We start from the raw sequence: 15,468 nt of genomic DNA on the forward strand, positions 1-15,468 counted from the left end.
GTGTAAGTGAGGCTGCTCAGTCTGATTTCATTGTCTGCAAACATTACGAGCCTCCAAGTAGCTTTTTAGCCCAGCACAGAAACAAAATTATATTGTTAAAGACACACACACACACACACACCTATTAGTTTGTTATGTTAAGTGACAGTTTCAGGACTTAATTAGTAAATGCAAACACCAGCAACTAACAGACAGGGGGTTGATTTCCATGGTAGCAGTAAAACCTGCACAACATACCCCCTTAGCCACTGCCCTCAGCCCTTCCCCCCGCCCAGGGAGGCAGAGCTGTTGGCTGAAGATTTCTTCAGTTCTATTTTCATAGACTGAGTCTCGGCACGAGGCTCGAATTTTGTCACATTTCCTGTTCCTGGGGCTGCCACTACTGGCTTTCCTGCTTTCATACCTTTTGACACAGGAATACGGGTGGGTGTAGGTCTCTGTGATGACCCATCCTGTCCTGTCTGAAAGAGAGAAAAAGAGAAAGGATATAATTGTAAGCAAGATTTTTAGGAGTTTTTCTTTAACAGATCCTAAATCTGTGCAGTTCCTTATTTGTTTCTTCAAATTTTTAAAATATGCCTTGAAGCACCTATCCAGTGCACTGGGAGCCTCTGCCATGAATTAAAAATAACAATATAAACAAACAACTGGCCATAAATATATTCACCCCAGCCCAGCTCCTCCTTAACAAAGACAGAGAAAAGATGGACTTTGCAAGCATGCCCAGACGGTTAACAAATCTAGGCTCTTGTGTACCAATGGTGGGGAGCAAGTTCCAAAACGGAGGACCCCTCACAAGGAATGCCCTGCCACGCAGCTCTCTTTCACTTATATTGGGAGGGTCCCAGTTTGAGTGCCTCGGCTACTCTCAACAGTGGCAAAAAATCACAGGAAGACAGATCATATCTCAGGCAACCAGGTCACTTTGCGCACCTAAATTATTTAATTGGTATTCAACTTTGGAATCAGGGCATCTCCTTTGGTATAACAATGGTTGAATCCTTTGCAGCATATTTAAATATTAGTGGCATGAAGCAAAATGCCAAGAAGACATTTTGTACCAGAAGAGTTACTGTACAATGGTGAATATCATGCTAGAGATGGACCCAAAATGCAGAGGTCAGATCCAGACCTTATTTTTCTGGTGTTCAGATCCAGTATTTTGGGTTGGCTTATTAGAGATGGGGGTCAGGTACAAAGCTCTGGATCCATACTTTCCTAAAGTTTGGAGCTGTTCAGATCCAGAGAATTGGCCTAATCTTTTATTATTGAGAAAAGAGAGGAAAAGGAGAGAAAGTCTCTACTGTCTTACCTACATTAATGTAGACAAGACCAGCACCTCTATGGGAAGAGATGGACTAGAAACCTAATAGGTCTTTACTATTTCCTGTTCATCTGACAGGCCAATGTATTCTGCAGCAAAAGAATTTGGAAGCCATTCTTTGCCATGCAACTATAGGCCAGACTCTAACCATCACGTAGGAAAAACGTGTATAGCCTTCCTTCATGGTTGAGAACAAAACATAATGCAAATGTAAACTGATGCAGCATTGCACATGCATTGCCCTATTTATCTCAGTGGGCTGTTAAATTTGAAGCTTAATTAACAATATTAACTGCTTCACCACTGATCATTTTAAACAGAAAAAAAATCAGTTATTGTCCTAATCCCAAATTCCCAGAACACCTCCTCAAGTTCTAGAAGTCCCAGCTATCCTCAACCTAGAGGCTAAAATACTTCCAGGTTCCCTGACAATTTCTACATAGTAATTTTGCAGTGTGAAGACCAAAGCTGCAGCACACTGAAAACAGCAAGTGTGGAAACAATATAAACTGAATTGAATCAACAAAATAAACAGTGTTGTGGGCACTTATAATATATATAATTTTCCTAATAGCATTTAGTTGCACATTACAAACTTGAGTTTAAAATAATCAAATGAATCTGCCACAGAATCTCCTTCCTGCTGCACCAGACTGCAATAGAATCTAGGGCCCTTGCCACAGAGTTTAGTTTCAAGTTGCCGTGGAGCACACAAGGTCCTGATTATATGTACTGAGCATTGCAAAAGAGGAGGCAAACTACCACCATCCTTACCAGTCAATCAGCGCTCTCCATTACTTAATGTTCCAAGAACAGTACAAAACCACATGCACACATACACAAAATAAAATAAATGAAATCACAATTGGGAAATTTGAATGCTGACAGACCGATGGGAAGCAAGCCATTTTCAACAATCAAAAGCAGTGTTTACAACAACATTTAAAGGAACTCACATTTTTATGTCAAAACAAGTAAGAACCATGGAACATTGTATGGCACAACATGCAAATACATTCTATCAGAGTTGGAAAATATGTCAACATACCCTGGAGCCAAAATGACAAACATCCTGCACTCCCTGAAAGCTTTCCCCGGTGTGTAAACATACAGCTATTAAATGAAGTAGCTGGAATCTCAGGCATTTCTTGAGTTTTAATGACACGTAAATTATTAACTGAAGATTTTGGCACTCTAGAGTTACTAGTTTCATGTCTAAAACACTCAAAAATCATTTTAAAGTATTTTGACTCTGCCCTCCCGGTCCCCAAAGAGGCACACTAACATGTCGCTCAGATCACAGCTCAACACACAACTCCAAACACATTTTTCCTTGCTAAGTGAAGGGAAAATTAGCTGTATGCAGGTCCCCACTGTCTGGCCAATGTAACTGAATAAACATGCAGACTGGGCTTCAAACAGCCTCAGCCAGTGCTGGTTCTAGGGGTGAGCAAGCAGTGTGGTTGCCTTATGTGCCGACTTCCAAGGGGTGCTGTACCCCTGTGCCATTTGTGTGTGTATGTGTGTCTCTCTCTCGCTCTCTCTCCCCTCCCCTTTGCTGATTGGCCAGCTGTGGTGTTTTGGGGGGTTCAGCTGCTTATGGGGAGCATCTAAAACATTTTTTTGGTGGCTGGGAAAATGGCTAGAGCTGCTTCTGCCTTAACAGTGTCAGTTGTAGAGAACCTCTTGGTATCATTTTGCAGGATTCAGAATCCGGTTGGCTCCCTTCTGCCTCGCACGTTTGCAGGTGACTGCATTTTTTTCTGCTTTACGCAAATATACTGCATCAGCCAGAATTTGGCTCTCTGTACTTTTATGAAGTTAATACGGGACACCTATAATGCTGCCTCATTAGGACTTGCAGAGTGAAGCTAAGCTGTTCTCTTCCCAGAAGTACACACTAGTGGAACATTATAGATACCCAGAACTAAATTTTAATGAAGGAGTAAACACATGCAACTGCCGAGGCTATTTACGCCCATAACGGTGGCTCACTGCAGAACATGCAGACATGACTACAAGTATACTAGTCAAAGTGTTTGCAATGAGGATGGGTGGTTGGTTTAAATAAGCAGCAATGATTTGGACTTTTTGAAAGTTTAGCATATTCTTAAGCAGTTTATAACACAAATCCTCGAGTGTATTTTATTACTATCTGAGAATAGCTATGTCACTTGCACATTATCTCTTGTAACATTTTTAATATGTGAGGGGAAAAGTGGTACAGAGGGGGCAAGAACAGTCATAACACAATAGAGAATTGGGTCCCAGGCCTGTAAGAATGGCACAGAAGGTGTGTGGAACACACTGATGAGGAAATTACAGGACTGATAATCATGGATTTTTGTGGCTTGCATGAGTTGGCCAACCACATCAGCACTTCCAAGATGGTATCTGTAATTTCATTCAAATTGAGCCTGCTGGAGGCACTTATATAGATTTTTGGAAAATAAAAAGTTAGACAGACTAGAGGGGATGTCAATTAAAAAAAGAAAATCCCCCATGTCCTAAATGGCCCAGACATGAAATTACAGCCACCATCTTGGAATCACCATGCAGGGAGGTTTCACAGCTCAGGCAGGACTCCTAAAAATGACATGCTTGATCCTAAAGAAATATCCTCCCTGTATAACTGGTGGTTCTGCAGAGTTGTGTGTCGTCCCCCCCCCCCCACACACACACACACACCTACCTCTATTTTATACAGTTAAAGTTAAAGCCATGGCAAATCTGTCATAAAACAGACAAGAGCCAGGAACTTCAGAATTAAATCTCCCACTCTGTTCTTTATTCACCCCACTGGGTACTGTATTGCTACATAAATCATATCAATTAGCTGAGAGCTATACACTAGCTAAGCACAATGGACTAAGTTAAGAACTGACACCTCCAAAAAAATAGAAGCAGGGTTTCTCTCTGCATTGCCCCCTCTTCCTCTCTGCCCACCTCCCCCAACCACCATAGGAAAGTTTACAGCACCATCCTTCTTTCATTTCCTACAGCTTTGCAAGGGCTTCCTTGTAAGGCTCACCTCAAGTGGTTATAGTGAGACAATGCCAAAATGGACCGTTTAAAAACACAACAGGGCAAATTCTGCTCTCAGTTACCCCAGTTGAAATCCAGAATAACTCCAGTGAAGTCAGTAGCATGAACAGTTTTTTGCAACTGTTCTTCCACAATTGGGACTCACACAAAGTCCATTTTATGGCTTCCCATCTCCCCACCATGAAGTCTGGGCAGATATCCCATGGAATCCTCTGCTACTTACCACTGATTGTGTTCCTCGTGTGGATGATGTTGTAACCGGAGTTATAGTTATGGTACTTGTCACTTTGCTTGCTCCAGGCCTGGAGGAGAAATGGTTCCTGGGGGAACGAAGGACGGTACCAGTCATAACCTCCTTTTCTGCTGCTACATTCATTGGTCTGACCGTTATCACAGGACTAGCTCCTTCAGAAGCAGCACCAGGGGAGCGTTTAAACTGAGAACCTAAGTGAATGTGAATTTTGTTGTCCTCTGTTGTTATAATGTTGGCATTGGCATTGTACTTCCGGATTGGGGTTGGGACAGTTTGTTTTTCTGGTGTTACTTTGAAAACAGCCCTTCCCATGGTCATATCCTGCAATTCTGGAGAAACAGAGATTTCTGCTGGTGCTGCAGACGTAGATACTGTCATAATCTGAATTGGGGACGTGGGTCTTTCCATGAAAGGAGCTCTCCCTCCATCTGAGGACTTTTCTCTGGAGAATGTAGTTATAGTAACAGGTGACATAGCACGCTCTGGGCCCACTGAGCTCTCGCCACCTTTTCCTTTTTGTGACACATTTGGAGAAGGAATGATGGTAATCCGTGGCTTCTGATTTCCCAAGGTTGGAATGACAGTGGTGCTTGAAAAGAACTCCTCAGATGTTGGGCTAGTTATCTCCAGAGTAGCTGTACTATTCTCATGATCTGGAGTCACCCGAATATGAAGAGGTTGCCCCTGCTTTGGGGAAAGGACAACCTCTCCAGGATGTCCTGGGCTACCATGTGTTCGGGCTCCTTTATCATGAGCTCCTTGGGACACATTCTCTCTTTTTCTCATCCATGGTATCCAAGATTTCCTCATTGCAAGCTCATTTGCTGCTGGGGGATACCTGTCAAGCACAGATGAGCGCTCTGTGGGTTTTTTCAGCCCTACCTGTCGCAGATTACTCATGATGTGATTTTCCTCTTGGAAGGATTTCCTTATAAACACAGCTGGGGTTTCTTCTTCTGCTGCTTCACTGCTTTCTGCATCAGTCTGCACCCCAGTTGATGTCACAGGAACATCTACCATTCTTCTACCATTCATGCTGGGTCTGAGGACACGACTGTAACGCTTAGAAAGCTCTAACTCTTTTGTTAAGTTCAGGACTTCTTGACCCATATTTTTGTTTTTATCTTCTTCTTCCATAAATCTTTGCTGAAGAACGGAATAATCAACTTGGAGCTGGGAAAGCTGGTCTTCTTTGTTCATCAGCTCATGAATTTTTTCCTTAAGAGCTTGCACTTCTGCTTTCAAATCTCTGCTTTTAGCTTCTTCTAACCGAAACCTGTGCCTCAACTCTGCTTCCTGACTCACCACTTCACCCTTCTCTATTGCTTTGTTTTTGGCAATCTGGAGCTTCATTTCCTCCAGTTGTTGAGAAAGGAAGTTAGCTTTGTCCTGCTCAGTCCTAAATTTCTGCTCCAGCTGATCATATTCATCCTCTGTCTTCATCAAGTCTCCTTCAACCACTTCCAATTGTTTGAGACGTTTTTTCAGTCTTTCAATTTCAATGGTTAGTTCTTTAATCTTGTTGTCCTCATGATAAGCAAGTTCTTGTCCTTTTCTGGCTCGACCTCTTGCTATTTCTCTTTCTACTTCCTCTATACCTTCAATTCTTTTCTTTAACAAATCAACTCTACAACTCAGTTCAGAGGATTTTTCTTCTTCACTTTTCAGTTTCCCAATTAACTCATCTCTTTCCTTTGTTAAACTGGACACTTTTTCCTCCATTTCAGTTTTCAGTTTCAAAAGTTTCTTACTTTCATCTATTAATTTCTCAGTCACATCCATAACTTTACCTTGTTCTACCTTAACATTTTTGTTCAGACCTTCAACTTTTCTTTCTTCCTGCTTTATTTTTTCCATCATATTTTTTCTTTCATCCACCAGCATGACAGTAAATGACTTCAGCTTGGTAAGGTCCTCCTTTAAGCTTAGTTCAGCTTTTTCCAACTTACTTTCTGAAGATTCAAGATCTTTCACTCGAGTCTTCACCATGTCCAACTCACTTATTAAGTCTTTGGTTAAATTCTTTTCTTTCTCCAGATTTAAGTGCAACTGGGAACATTCAGACTTACTTTTACTAAAAGCCTCTTCCAGCTTCTCCAGTTCTGACATTCTCTTCTGCAACTTTTCCACTTCAAATTTCAGCTCTTTGCTGTGATGTTCTTCCTCTTGCAGTTTCTTTTTCAGCTCTCTACACTGGGATTCAGTTTTTGTGATCTCCTCATCTTTGCCTTCCATTTCAAGTACACGCTTGCGTAGGTTTTCCACTTCAGCCATCAAGCTAGAGTTTCCACATTCTCCTTTTGCTATTTTATCTCTTAATTCCTGAAGTTCTTCCTCAGCCTTTTGAAGATTTTTATTAGTTTCCTCTAGCTCCTCAATTCTACGAGTCAAACCAACCAGCTTAAGTCTCAGCTGTCTATTATGTGACTCTTGATTACCCAGTTTAGCGGTCATCTCCTCATGCTCTTGAGAAAATGATAATGTCTTGTGTTCAAGTTCTGCTTCTAATTTCATCAATTTTTGTCCATCTTCTTTTGTTTTTGAACTAATAACTTTAAGCTTTTCTTCTTCCTCCTTTAGTTTCTGAGCAAGATCTTGTATTTTCTGACTTTGCTGACCAAGTTGTTCAATATGCATTTGTCTCTCATCCACCAGCATGAGTGCAAATGACTTGAGTTTGACCAATTCGTCTCTCAGTTTATTGAGTCTCTTTGTGTGTTCTTTCTCCTTGCGAGCTTGATAGATTTTTTCCTGTTCGAGAAGCTTCTTTAACCTGAAAAAAATGGAATAAATACATTATACGAGTGCAATTTTCCCCTTGCATTTCAAGTTTCAGCCACATTTTCTAAGGTTTTCATGTTTGCATTACTGTCCTACAGCGCTCTTTCAACACTTGGTTTCATATAAGTCTCCCAAAGCACAGTTATTTAAATTAGGGAAGCTTATTGGAAATCACACAAAATCATTTAGTATTCTGAAAACAAGTGTCAAGTGTAAGATTTTATCCTCCAACTATCCTCCCTACACATTTTCCCCTTTATCTGAATGTAAATACATTATTTCAGATTTCCTCTTTAATCCAATATATATGTGGCATCATTCAGTTGCAGAATACGTTATCTTCAGTTGCAGAGGTGACAAAGAAGATTTTAACACACAGCTTTGAATTGAACTATTTCTCCATCATCATCCCACCTGAGAAAGTGTACAGTTTACCCAACAGGACATATCTCTAGATTTACTGTCCCTTTTATACTGTGCCAGCTTTATAAGATGGAAGCCTCATTAGCTTGTTGTACATGCAAGAATGCGTGAAATGAGATCAGAATTGAGTGAGTTGCTTCAAGCAGCCAGCCTTCACCGGATCAACATTGGTCAGAAGTGAAACAGCTGACCAGAAGTACAGGATGTCAGCACTTGGTCATCATCTAGATATTGCAGCAGTGGAAAATTAATATAAAAATAGGTTTGGCTGCTTAATGACTGCTATGTTAAAGACTTAAAAGTGTTTATTTTCCTGGGCTCAATTCCACATACAGCACAGTACACAACTGGTACCGCTCTACTGACTGCGAGGATCAGACTGATCAAAGCTTTGGCTATAACACAAGTTCTCTACTTGACATACAGCAATTAGAGAGCAATTGAATTTTCTGACATTTCACAGAATGTAAAGGCTGATATATGAACTAGATCTATTATTATCAGAAAAATGATTTAAATCTGTTATGTGCAATGATACTTTTCCAGACCTATTCATATAACATTTCAAAGCAGAAACAAAGTATAGTTGTATACATTTTAGGCTTGTGCTTTAAATCCAGAACACATGGATATCAATGTAGAAAGTGCTAGTGCATTATTTAGCAGAGATTTGTAAATGAAATGTTTTTCCACTGATAAAGAGGTACTGTTGTTGCAGGGATATTTATGGTCATAAATTTAGGAGCACTGCTGTAAAAAAAGTAACAGTATTGTTTTAAAGAAGACGATACAGATATGTTTATACAAATTACTGGGAAACTACATACTGTTCAATCCATTACCAAAGTACTCTCAGTTCCCATATGAAGATCCATCCAACAATACAAATTCATTTGCTTTCTTCAGTCTATATCCAAAACTTTTTAACCCTTCACAACCAAGTGAAGAGCTAATTTATTTGGACCTTGATTTAACAGCAAGAACTAAATTAACTTGGTTGTCAATGACTATTAATGTCTCACTCCTGATTCCATGGGAATCAAAAAAGACCAGGAACTGGGATGAAAAGCCATAAGAAAGGGGAGGGAAGCCAGAACACTGAAAGATTCAATAGGCAGGGAAGGCGAGTGTCAAAGAAAGTGACTGAATGAAAGGGTGGGATGGGACGTGGGTGGAAGAGGAGAGTAGCAACATTAGAAATGGAACTCATTTTTGGCTCAGGAGGAAAGGCAACAATGGGAGCAGGAACGATCAGTAAGGCTAAATTTTAATCACAGGTATTTTTAGTAAAAGTCACAGACAGGTAACAGACACTAAGCAGAAATTCACGGCCCATGACCTGTCCATGACTTTTACTAAAAATACCAGTGAATAAAACTTGGGAAGTCTGCCCGGGGCCCCCATGAGTGCTGAGGGAGGGCAGGCCAGCTGCTTGTAGGGGTGGGGGGGAGAGGAAGGGACAGTGTGCAGCCCGGGACCCCCACTGGTGCGGGGGCGGGGGGGGAAGGGTTGGTGGGGCCGGTAGGCTCCCTACCTGGCTCCACGCCTCCCCCCCAGCAGCAATAGAGTTTGGGTGTGGGAGGGCGCAGGGGGTTGGGGCACGGGACGGGGTGAGGTGGGATCTGTGCAGCGCTTACCTGGGGGGGCTCCCTGGAAGCGGCGACATCCCCCTCACTCAGCTGCTAGGCGGAAGCATGGCTGCCTCCAACTGCAGGCACCACCCCCGCAGCTCCCATTGGTCATGGTTCCCAGCCAATGGGAGGTGCGAAGCCAGCGCTCTGGGTGGAGGCAGCGTGCACAGCTGCCTGCCCACGCCTCCACCAAGCAGCTGAGAGAGGGGTATGTCACTGCTTCTGGGGAGCCCCCCCGGTAAGCGCTGCACAGATCCCACCTCACCCCGTCCCGTGCCCCAACCCACTGCCCCCTCCCACACCCAAACTCTGCACGGTGGCCCGAGACGGCCCCAGCAGCGCCCAGTGCACCTGACGCAGGGGCTGCCTGAGCTGCCCCTAAGCCAGGTGCACCAGCTGCTGCAGAAGTCACGGAGGTCACGGAAAGTCATGGAATTTGTGACTTCTGTGACCTCCATAACAAAATTGCAGCCTAACTATCAGGTATAGGATGCTGTAGCACATAGCACAGAGAAATGGGGAGGGGAAAGAGAAGGGGAAAGCAGGGTAGCTAGCAGAAGAGAAAAGAAAATATACCAGGAATGGGAGTAAATCAGTTTGTCTGATGCATCCCCTAAGAGATGTGAAAAAATTAAAGTGAAAAAAAGAAGATCCCCAAGCAACATGCACTGTCTTTATACATTCTAGGAAATTGTGCATAGGATGGCACTACCAACACCAACCTCCGTACTGCAAGTTTCTTAAACTGCTGAACTAAGCCCTTATAAGGTCAGGTAAGCAAAAAGAACTGTATCCTTGAAAACTCTCAGGCCCCTTTTCCCCAAAAAGTTAATTTAAAACAGCCTAGGTGTTTGAATTACTGACATTCAGTACACATCCCCTCTGAATCTTGTTCAGTGGAAATTAGATTCATAAGAACATAAAAATGGCCATACTGGATCAGAACAATGGTCCATCTAGCCCAGTATCCTATCTTCCAGCGGTGGTCAGTGACAAATGCTTCAGAGGAACTGAACTGAACAAGGTAATGATTGAATGATCCATCCCATCATCCAGTCCCAACTTCAGGTAGTCAGCGGTTTCGGGACACCCAGAGCAGGGGGTTACATCCTTGGCCATCCTGGCTAATAGCCATTGATAGGCCTATCCTCCATGAACTTATCTAATTTTTTTTTGAACCCTGTCATACTTTTGGTCTTCACAACATCCACTGGCAATGAGTTCCACAGTTGACTGTGCCTTGTGTGAAGAAATACTTCCTTATGTTTGTTTTAAATTTGCTACCTATTAATTTCATTGGGTGACCCCCTAGCTCTACTATTATGTAAAGGGGTAACTAACACTTCCTCATTCACTTTCTCTACATCATTCATGATTTTATAGACGTCATTCATATCCTACTAGTCATCTCTTTTCTAACCTGAAAAGAGAAGACTTTAATCTCTCCTCATAGAGAAGTTGTTCCATATCCTAATCATTTTTGTTGCCCTTGTCTGTACTTTTCACAATTCTAATAGATCTTTTTTGAGATGGGTGACCAGAACTATGTGCAATATTGAAGTTGTGGCTATTACATGGATTTATGTAGTGGCATTATGACATTTTCTGTTTTATTATCTGTCCCTTTCCTAATCATTCCTAACATTCTGTTAGCTTTCTTGACTGCTGCTGCACATTGAGCGTATGTTTTCAGAGAACTATCCACAAGGATTCCAAGATCTCTTTTTTGAGTGGCAACAGCTAATTTAGACCCCATCATTTTGTATGTATAATTGGGATTACATTTTCCAATTTGCATTACTTTGCATTTATCAACACTGAATTTCATCTGCCATTTTGTTGCCCAGACACCCAGTTTTATGAGATCCCTTTCTAATTCTTCACAATCAGCTTTGGACTTAACTATCTTGAGTAATTTTGTATTGTCTGCAAACTTTGCCACCTCACTGTTTACCCCTTTTTCCAGATTATTTATTAATATATTGAATAACACTGGTCCCCTACAAATCTTTAGGGGCCTCTGCTATTTCCCTATCCACTGTGAAAACTGACTATTTATGTCTACCCTTTGTTTCCTATCTTTTAACCAGTTACTCATCCATGAGAGGATCTTCCCTCTTATTCCATGACTTCTCACTTTGCTTAAGAGACTTTGGTGAGGGACCTTGTCACAGGCTTTCTGTAAGTCCAAGTACACTATATCAGCAGAATCACCCTTGTCCACACGTTTGCTGACCTCCTCAAAGAATTCTAATAGATTGGGGAGGCATGATTTCCTTTTACAAAAGTCATGTTGACTCTTCCCCAACAAATCATGTTAATTCATAATTCTATTCTTTACTGTAATTTCAACCAATTTGCCTGGTACTGAAGTTAGGATCGCCTCTGGAACTTTTTTTTAAAAAGTGGCATTATGTTAGTTATCCATCAGTGATCTGGTATAGAGGCTGATTTAAGCAATAGGTTATATACTACAGTTAGTAGTTCTGCAATTTCATATTTGAGATCCTTGAGAACTCTTAGGTGAATACCCTTTAGTCCTAAAGACTTATTACTGTTTAATTTACAAATTTGTTCCAAAATCTCCTCTACTGACAACTCAATCTGGGACAGTTCCTCAGATTTTCACCTAAAAAGAATGGCTCAGGTGTAGGAATCTCTCTCACATCCTCTGCAGTTAAGACAGATGCAAATAATTCATTAGCTTCTCAACAATGGCCTTGTCTTTGTTGAGTGCTCCTTTAGCACTTCAATTGTCCAGTGGTCCCGCTGATTGTCTGGCAGGCTTCTTACTTCTGAGGTACTAAAAAAAATTTAGCTGTTAGTTTTTTTGTCTTTTGCTAGTTGTTCTTGAAGTGCTTTTTGGCCTGCCTAATTATACTTTTACACTTGACTTGAGAGAGTTTATGTTCCTTTCTATTTTCCTCAGTCAGATTTGTCTTCCAATTTTTAAAGGATGCCTTTTTGTCTCTAACTGCCTCTTTTACTCCGTTGTATAACCATGCATCCATTTTTGTGATTTCCTTACTGTTTTTTTTATTATTATTTGGGGGATACATATAATTTGAGATTCTGTTATGATGTTTTTTAAAAGTTTCCATGCAGCTTACAGGCATTTCACTCTTGTAACTGTTCCTTTTAATTTCCATTTAACTAGCCTCCTCATTTTTGCATAGCTCCCATTTTTGAAGATAATGCTAGTGTGGTGGATTTCTTAGCATTTCCCCCCCTACAAGGATGTTAAATTTAATTACATTATGGTCACTATTGCTGAGTGATTCAGCTATATTCACCTCTTGGACCAGATCCTGTGCACCACTTAGGACTAAATAAAGAATTGTCTCTCCACTTGTGGGTTCTAGGACTAGCTGCCCAAGAAGCAGTAATTAATGATGTGTAGAAATTTTATCTCTGCATGCCATCCTCAGGTGACACGTTCCCAGTCAATATGGGTATAGTTGAACCCCCCCGCCCCCAATATTATTGGGCTGTCTGTTTTCGTAACCCCATTAATCTCCCTAGGGATTTCACAATCACCATCACCATCCTGGTCAGGCGGTCAGTAGTATATTCCTACAGTTATAGTCTTATTATACAAGCATAGAATTTCTATCCATAGAGATTCTCTGGTACTGTTTGATTCATTTAATATTTTTATTATATTTGATTCTATGCTTTCTTTCACATATAGTGCCTCTCCCACCAGTGCCACCTACTCTGTCATGCCTATATGTTTTGTACTTTGGTGTTACCATGTCTCATTGATTATCAAAATTCCACCAAGTTTCTGTGGTGCCTTTTATATGAATATTCTCACTTAATTCCAGGCACTCAAGTTCACCCAGTTTAGTATTTGGACTTCTTGCATTTGTATGCAAGCGCTGATAAAATGTATCAATATTTAGTTATCTGAGTTCATGTGATGTAATTGACTGGGGCACTTTCATTTGACTGCTTCTCTTCAGCTTCTACTTGTACTTAATCAACTTCTATCCTCTCCTCTTTACTAGGATACAGAGAATCCTCGTTAATAAATCCTCCCCTAAGCGATGCATCTGTCTGAACTGTACACGCCTCAGCATTTGTTGGCTTTCCCCCAGTCCTTAGTTTAAAAACTCCTTTATGACCTTGCACCAAATATCTGAATGAGCATAAGGGAAACTAAATGGGTGTCCAGTACATAACAAAGAACAAGAAAAAAGTAGAATGGAGGATACTTTAATTTACTCCCTATTTCACAGTCCTGTTATTTTCTTTTCTCCTCTTTATGAGTTATTCTAGTTAGACATGTTTTCACTCCCTTGGACTCAGTAGGCCAAATTTAAAGGCAACGCACAGGGAAGAGGTGTAAGCTAGATTGCTACCCACCTACCAAAACTAAGTGAATTTAATGGTATGTCTTCACTATGGAGACTATACTATACTATAACCTGGTAGCGTACATGCAGCCTACACCCACGGAAGGGGTTTTTCCATTGGTGTTGGAACACCACCTCCTTGAATGATGGCAGCAATGGAAGCATTCTTCTATTGACATAGCTATGTTGCCCTGGGGATTAGGTTGGCATAGCTATACCAAGATGGGGTGTTGATTAATAATGGCTACCAAAAAAAATCTGCCCCCTAAATCCAAATTTATAAAAAAACAAAACGACAACCACGCTAACCATTGCACTTGTTCTAGTCAACATCCATCTGTCCTCTGGGGAAAAAAACAGGCCCCTTTTAGCGTGTTGCAAATTGGGTTCCCAAAAATTAATCATCAGTTTTGAAAATCTTGACCTAAATGAATTTGCTTCAACTACACACGTGCTTCTTGCATTCATTTCCCATTAATATCTGAATAAACAACCTTTACTGGCATAAATATTCACAGAAGAGGTGTCAAAGTCACATGGACAAATATTAGCAGAAATTATGTATTTGCATCAGAAATCCTCGCACATGCCAGAAAAGGTCATGTGACTTATCTGATTACTCACAGCTGACCAATGCAGTACAATCCACAATGTATTTTTAAATAACCTCTAGAAAGTCATAATCTGCTTGCTGATATTAAACCAGCAGAAACAACAGCTAACCTTGTTGTGTAATTTCTTATAGATTATTCTCCATGATCTGTTTTTCTGAGACTGTTGGAAAGGACTGAATGGACATGGAGATTAAACTACCCTAATAGGTGCTGTGTCCAGGTTGTGTGGATCAAGTTAGAGCGTCATCTGACAACGATAAAGAATAGAAAGAGTCACTTCTAACACCGAACAAGGAATTTTATTAGCAAAGCCTATTATTCCCAAGGCTACTCCATCTCTCTCTGCAATATTCAAGAGTTTCTGCCTAGAACTTTCCCCACACTCCCACTGATTGGCTTCCTGCAGTGTTTTTAAAAACATAGGATACATACCTTCACAAAGGGTTATGTAAAAACTCTTTTGCTTTACTTATGACGCCATGGTACAGTGCTACCAACTCTCACTATTTTATCATGACTCATAATATTTAGTGTTATTCTTAAACACCCAGCTCCTGGAGTCATACAAATATGTGAGAACTTGAGCTTTCATTAAAAAAAAAGAAATCTTATGTTTCTAGTCCTCATAGTTGCAGAGAAAAGCTTGAAAATGTGACCCCAATGTATCCTAAAGGTTCAAAAATCAGAAGGCAAATAAAAAGAACCAAAATGGTTTGGTTTAGTTTTTTTTTTTTTTTAAATCTCGTGATTTCTAAGCCAATCTCATGGTTTTTGCATGCCGGACTCCTGATTTTTCAATGCTTGTGGTTTGATAGTACTGGTCATCTGTCAACAATTGTGTATGCCAACTAATCTGCTAAGCATTGTTAGAACCGTAACAGGAAGCTATTAATAATAAAGCTCCTTACAGAAAGAACTGTTTTTTAAGATAGAAGAGAAGTTGGGGATGAGACCCAGGAGCAGAGCCATGCAGGTAAACTGGCACTGCCATTGTTATGCCATCCCTATTCAGAGAGCTAACGGAACACTACTATTTCTG

The 15,468-nt window shown here is 40.9% G+C and overlaps 1 protein-coding gene across 2 annotated transcripts in view; it reads right to left on the reverse strand.

The window, feature by feature from the left end:
- Window positions 1-254: 254 nt before the first annotated feature.
- The window catches only part of FILIP1 (filamin A interacting protein 1), an 86,575-nt gene continuing 71,361 nt past the window's right edge, over window positions 255-15,468 (reverse strand). The window contains exons 4-5 of one of the 2 annotated variants that reach the window (XM_065401270.1): window positions 4,600-7,395; window positions 255-459 (exon numbers count right to left, since the gene is read on the reverse strand). In XM_065401270.1, coding sequence (XP_065257342.1) covers window positions 255-459; window positions 4,600-7,395 — 3,001 coding nt within the window. Of the gene's footprint in view, window positions 462-4,592; window positions 7,396-15,468 lie in introns of both variants that reach the window. The other variant, XM_065401269.1, reaches the window with a different exon arrangement.

The sequence above is a fragment of the Emys orbicularis genome, chromosome 3, assembly GCF_028017835.1.
Source record: "Emys orbicularis isolate rEmyOrb1 chromosome 3, rEmyOrb1.hap1, whole genome shotgun sequence".
NCBI classification, from domain to species: Eukaryota; Metazoa; Chordata; order Testudines; family Emydidae; genus Emys; species Emys orbicularis.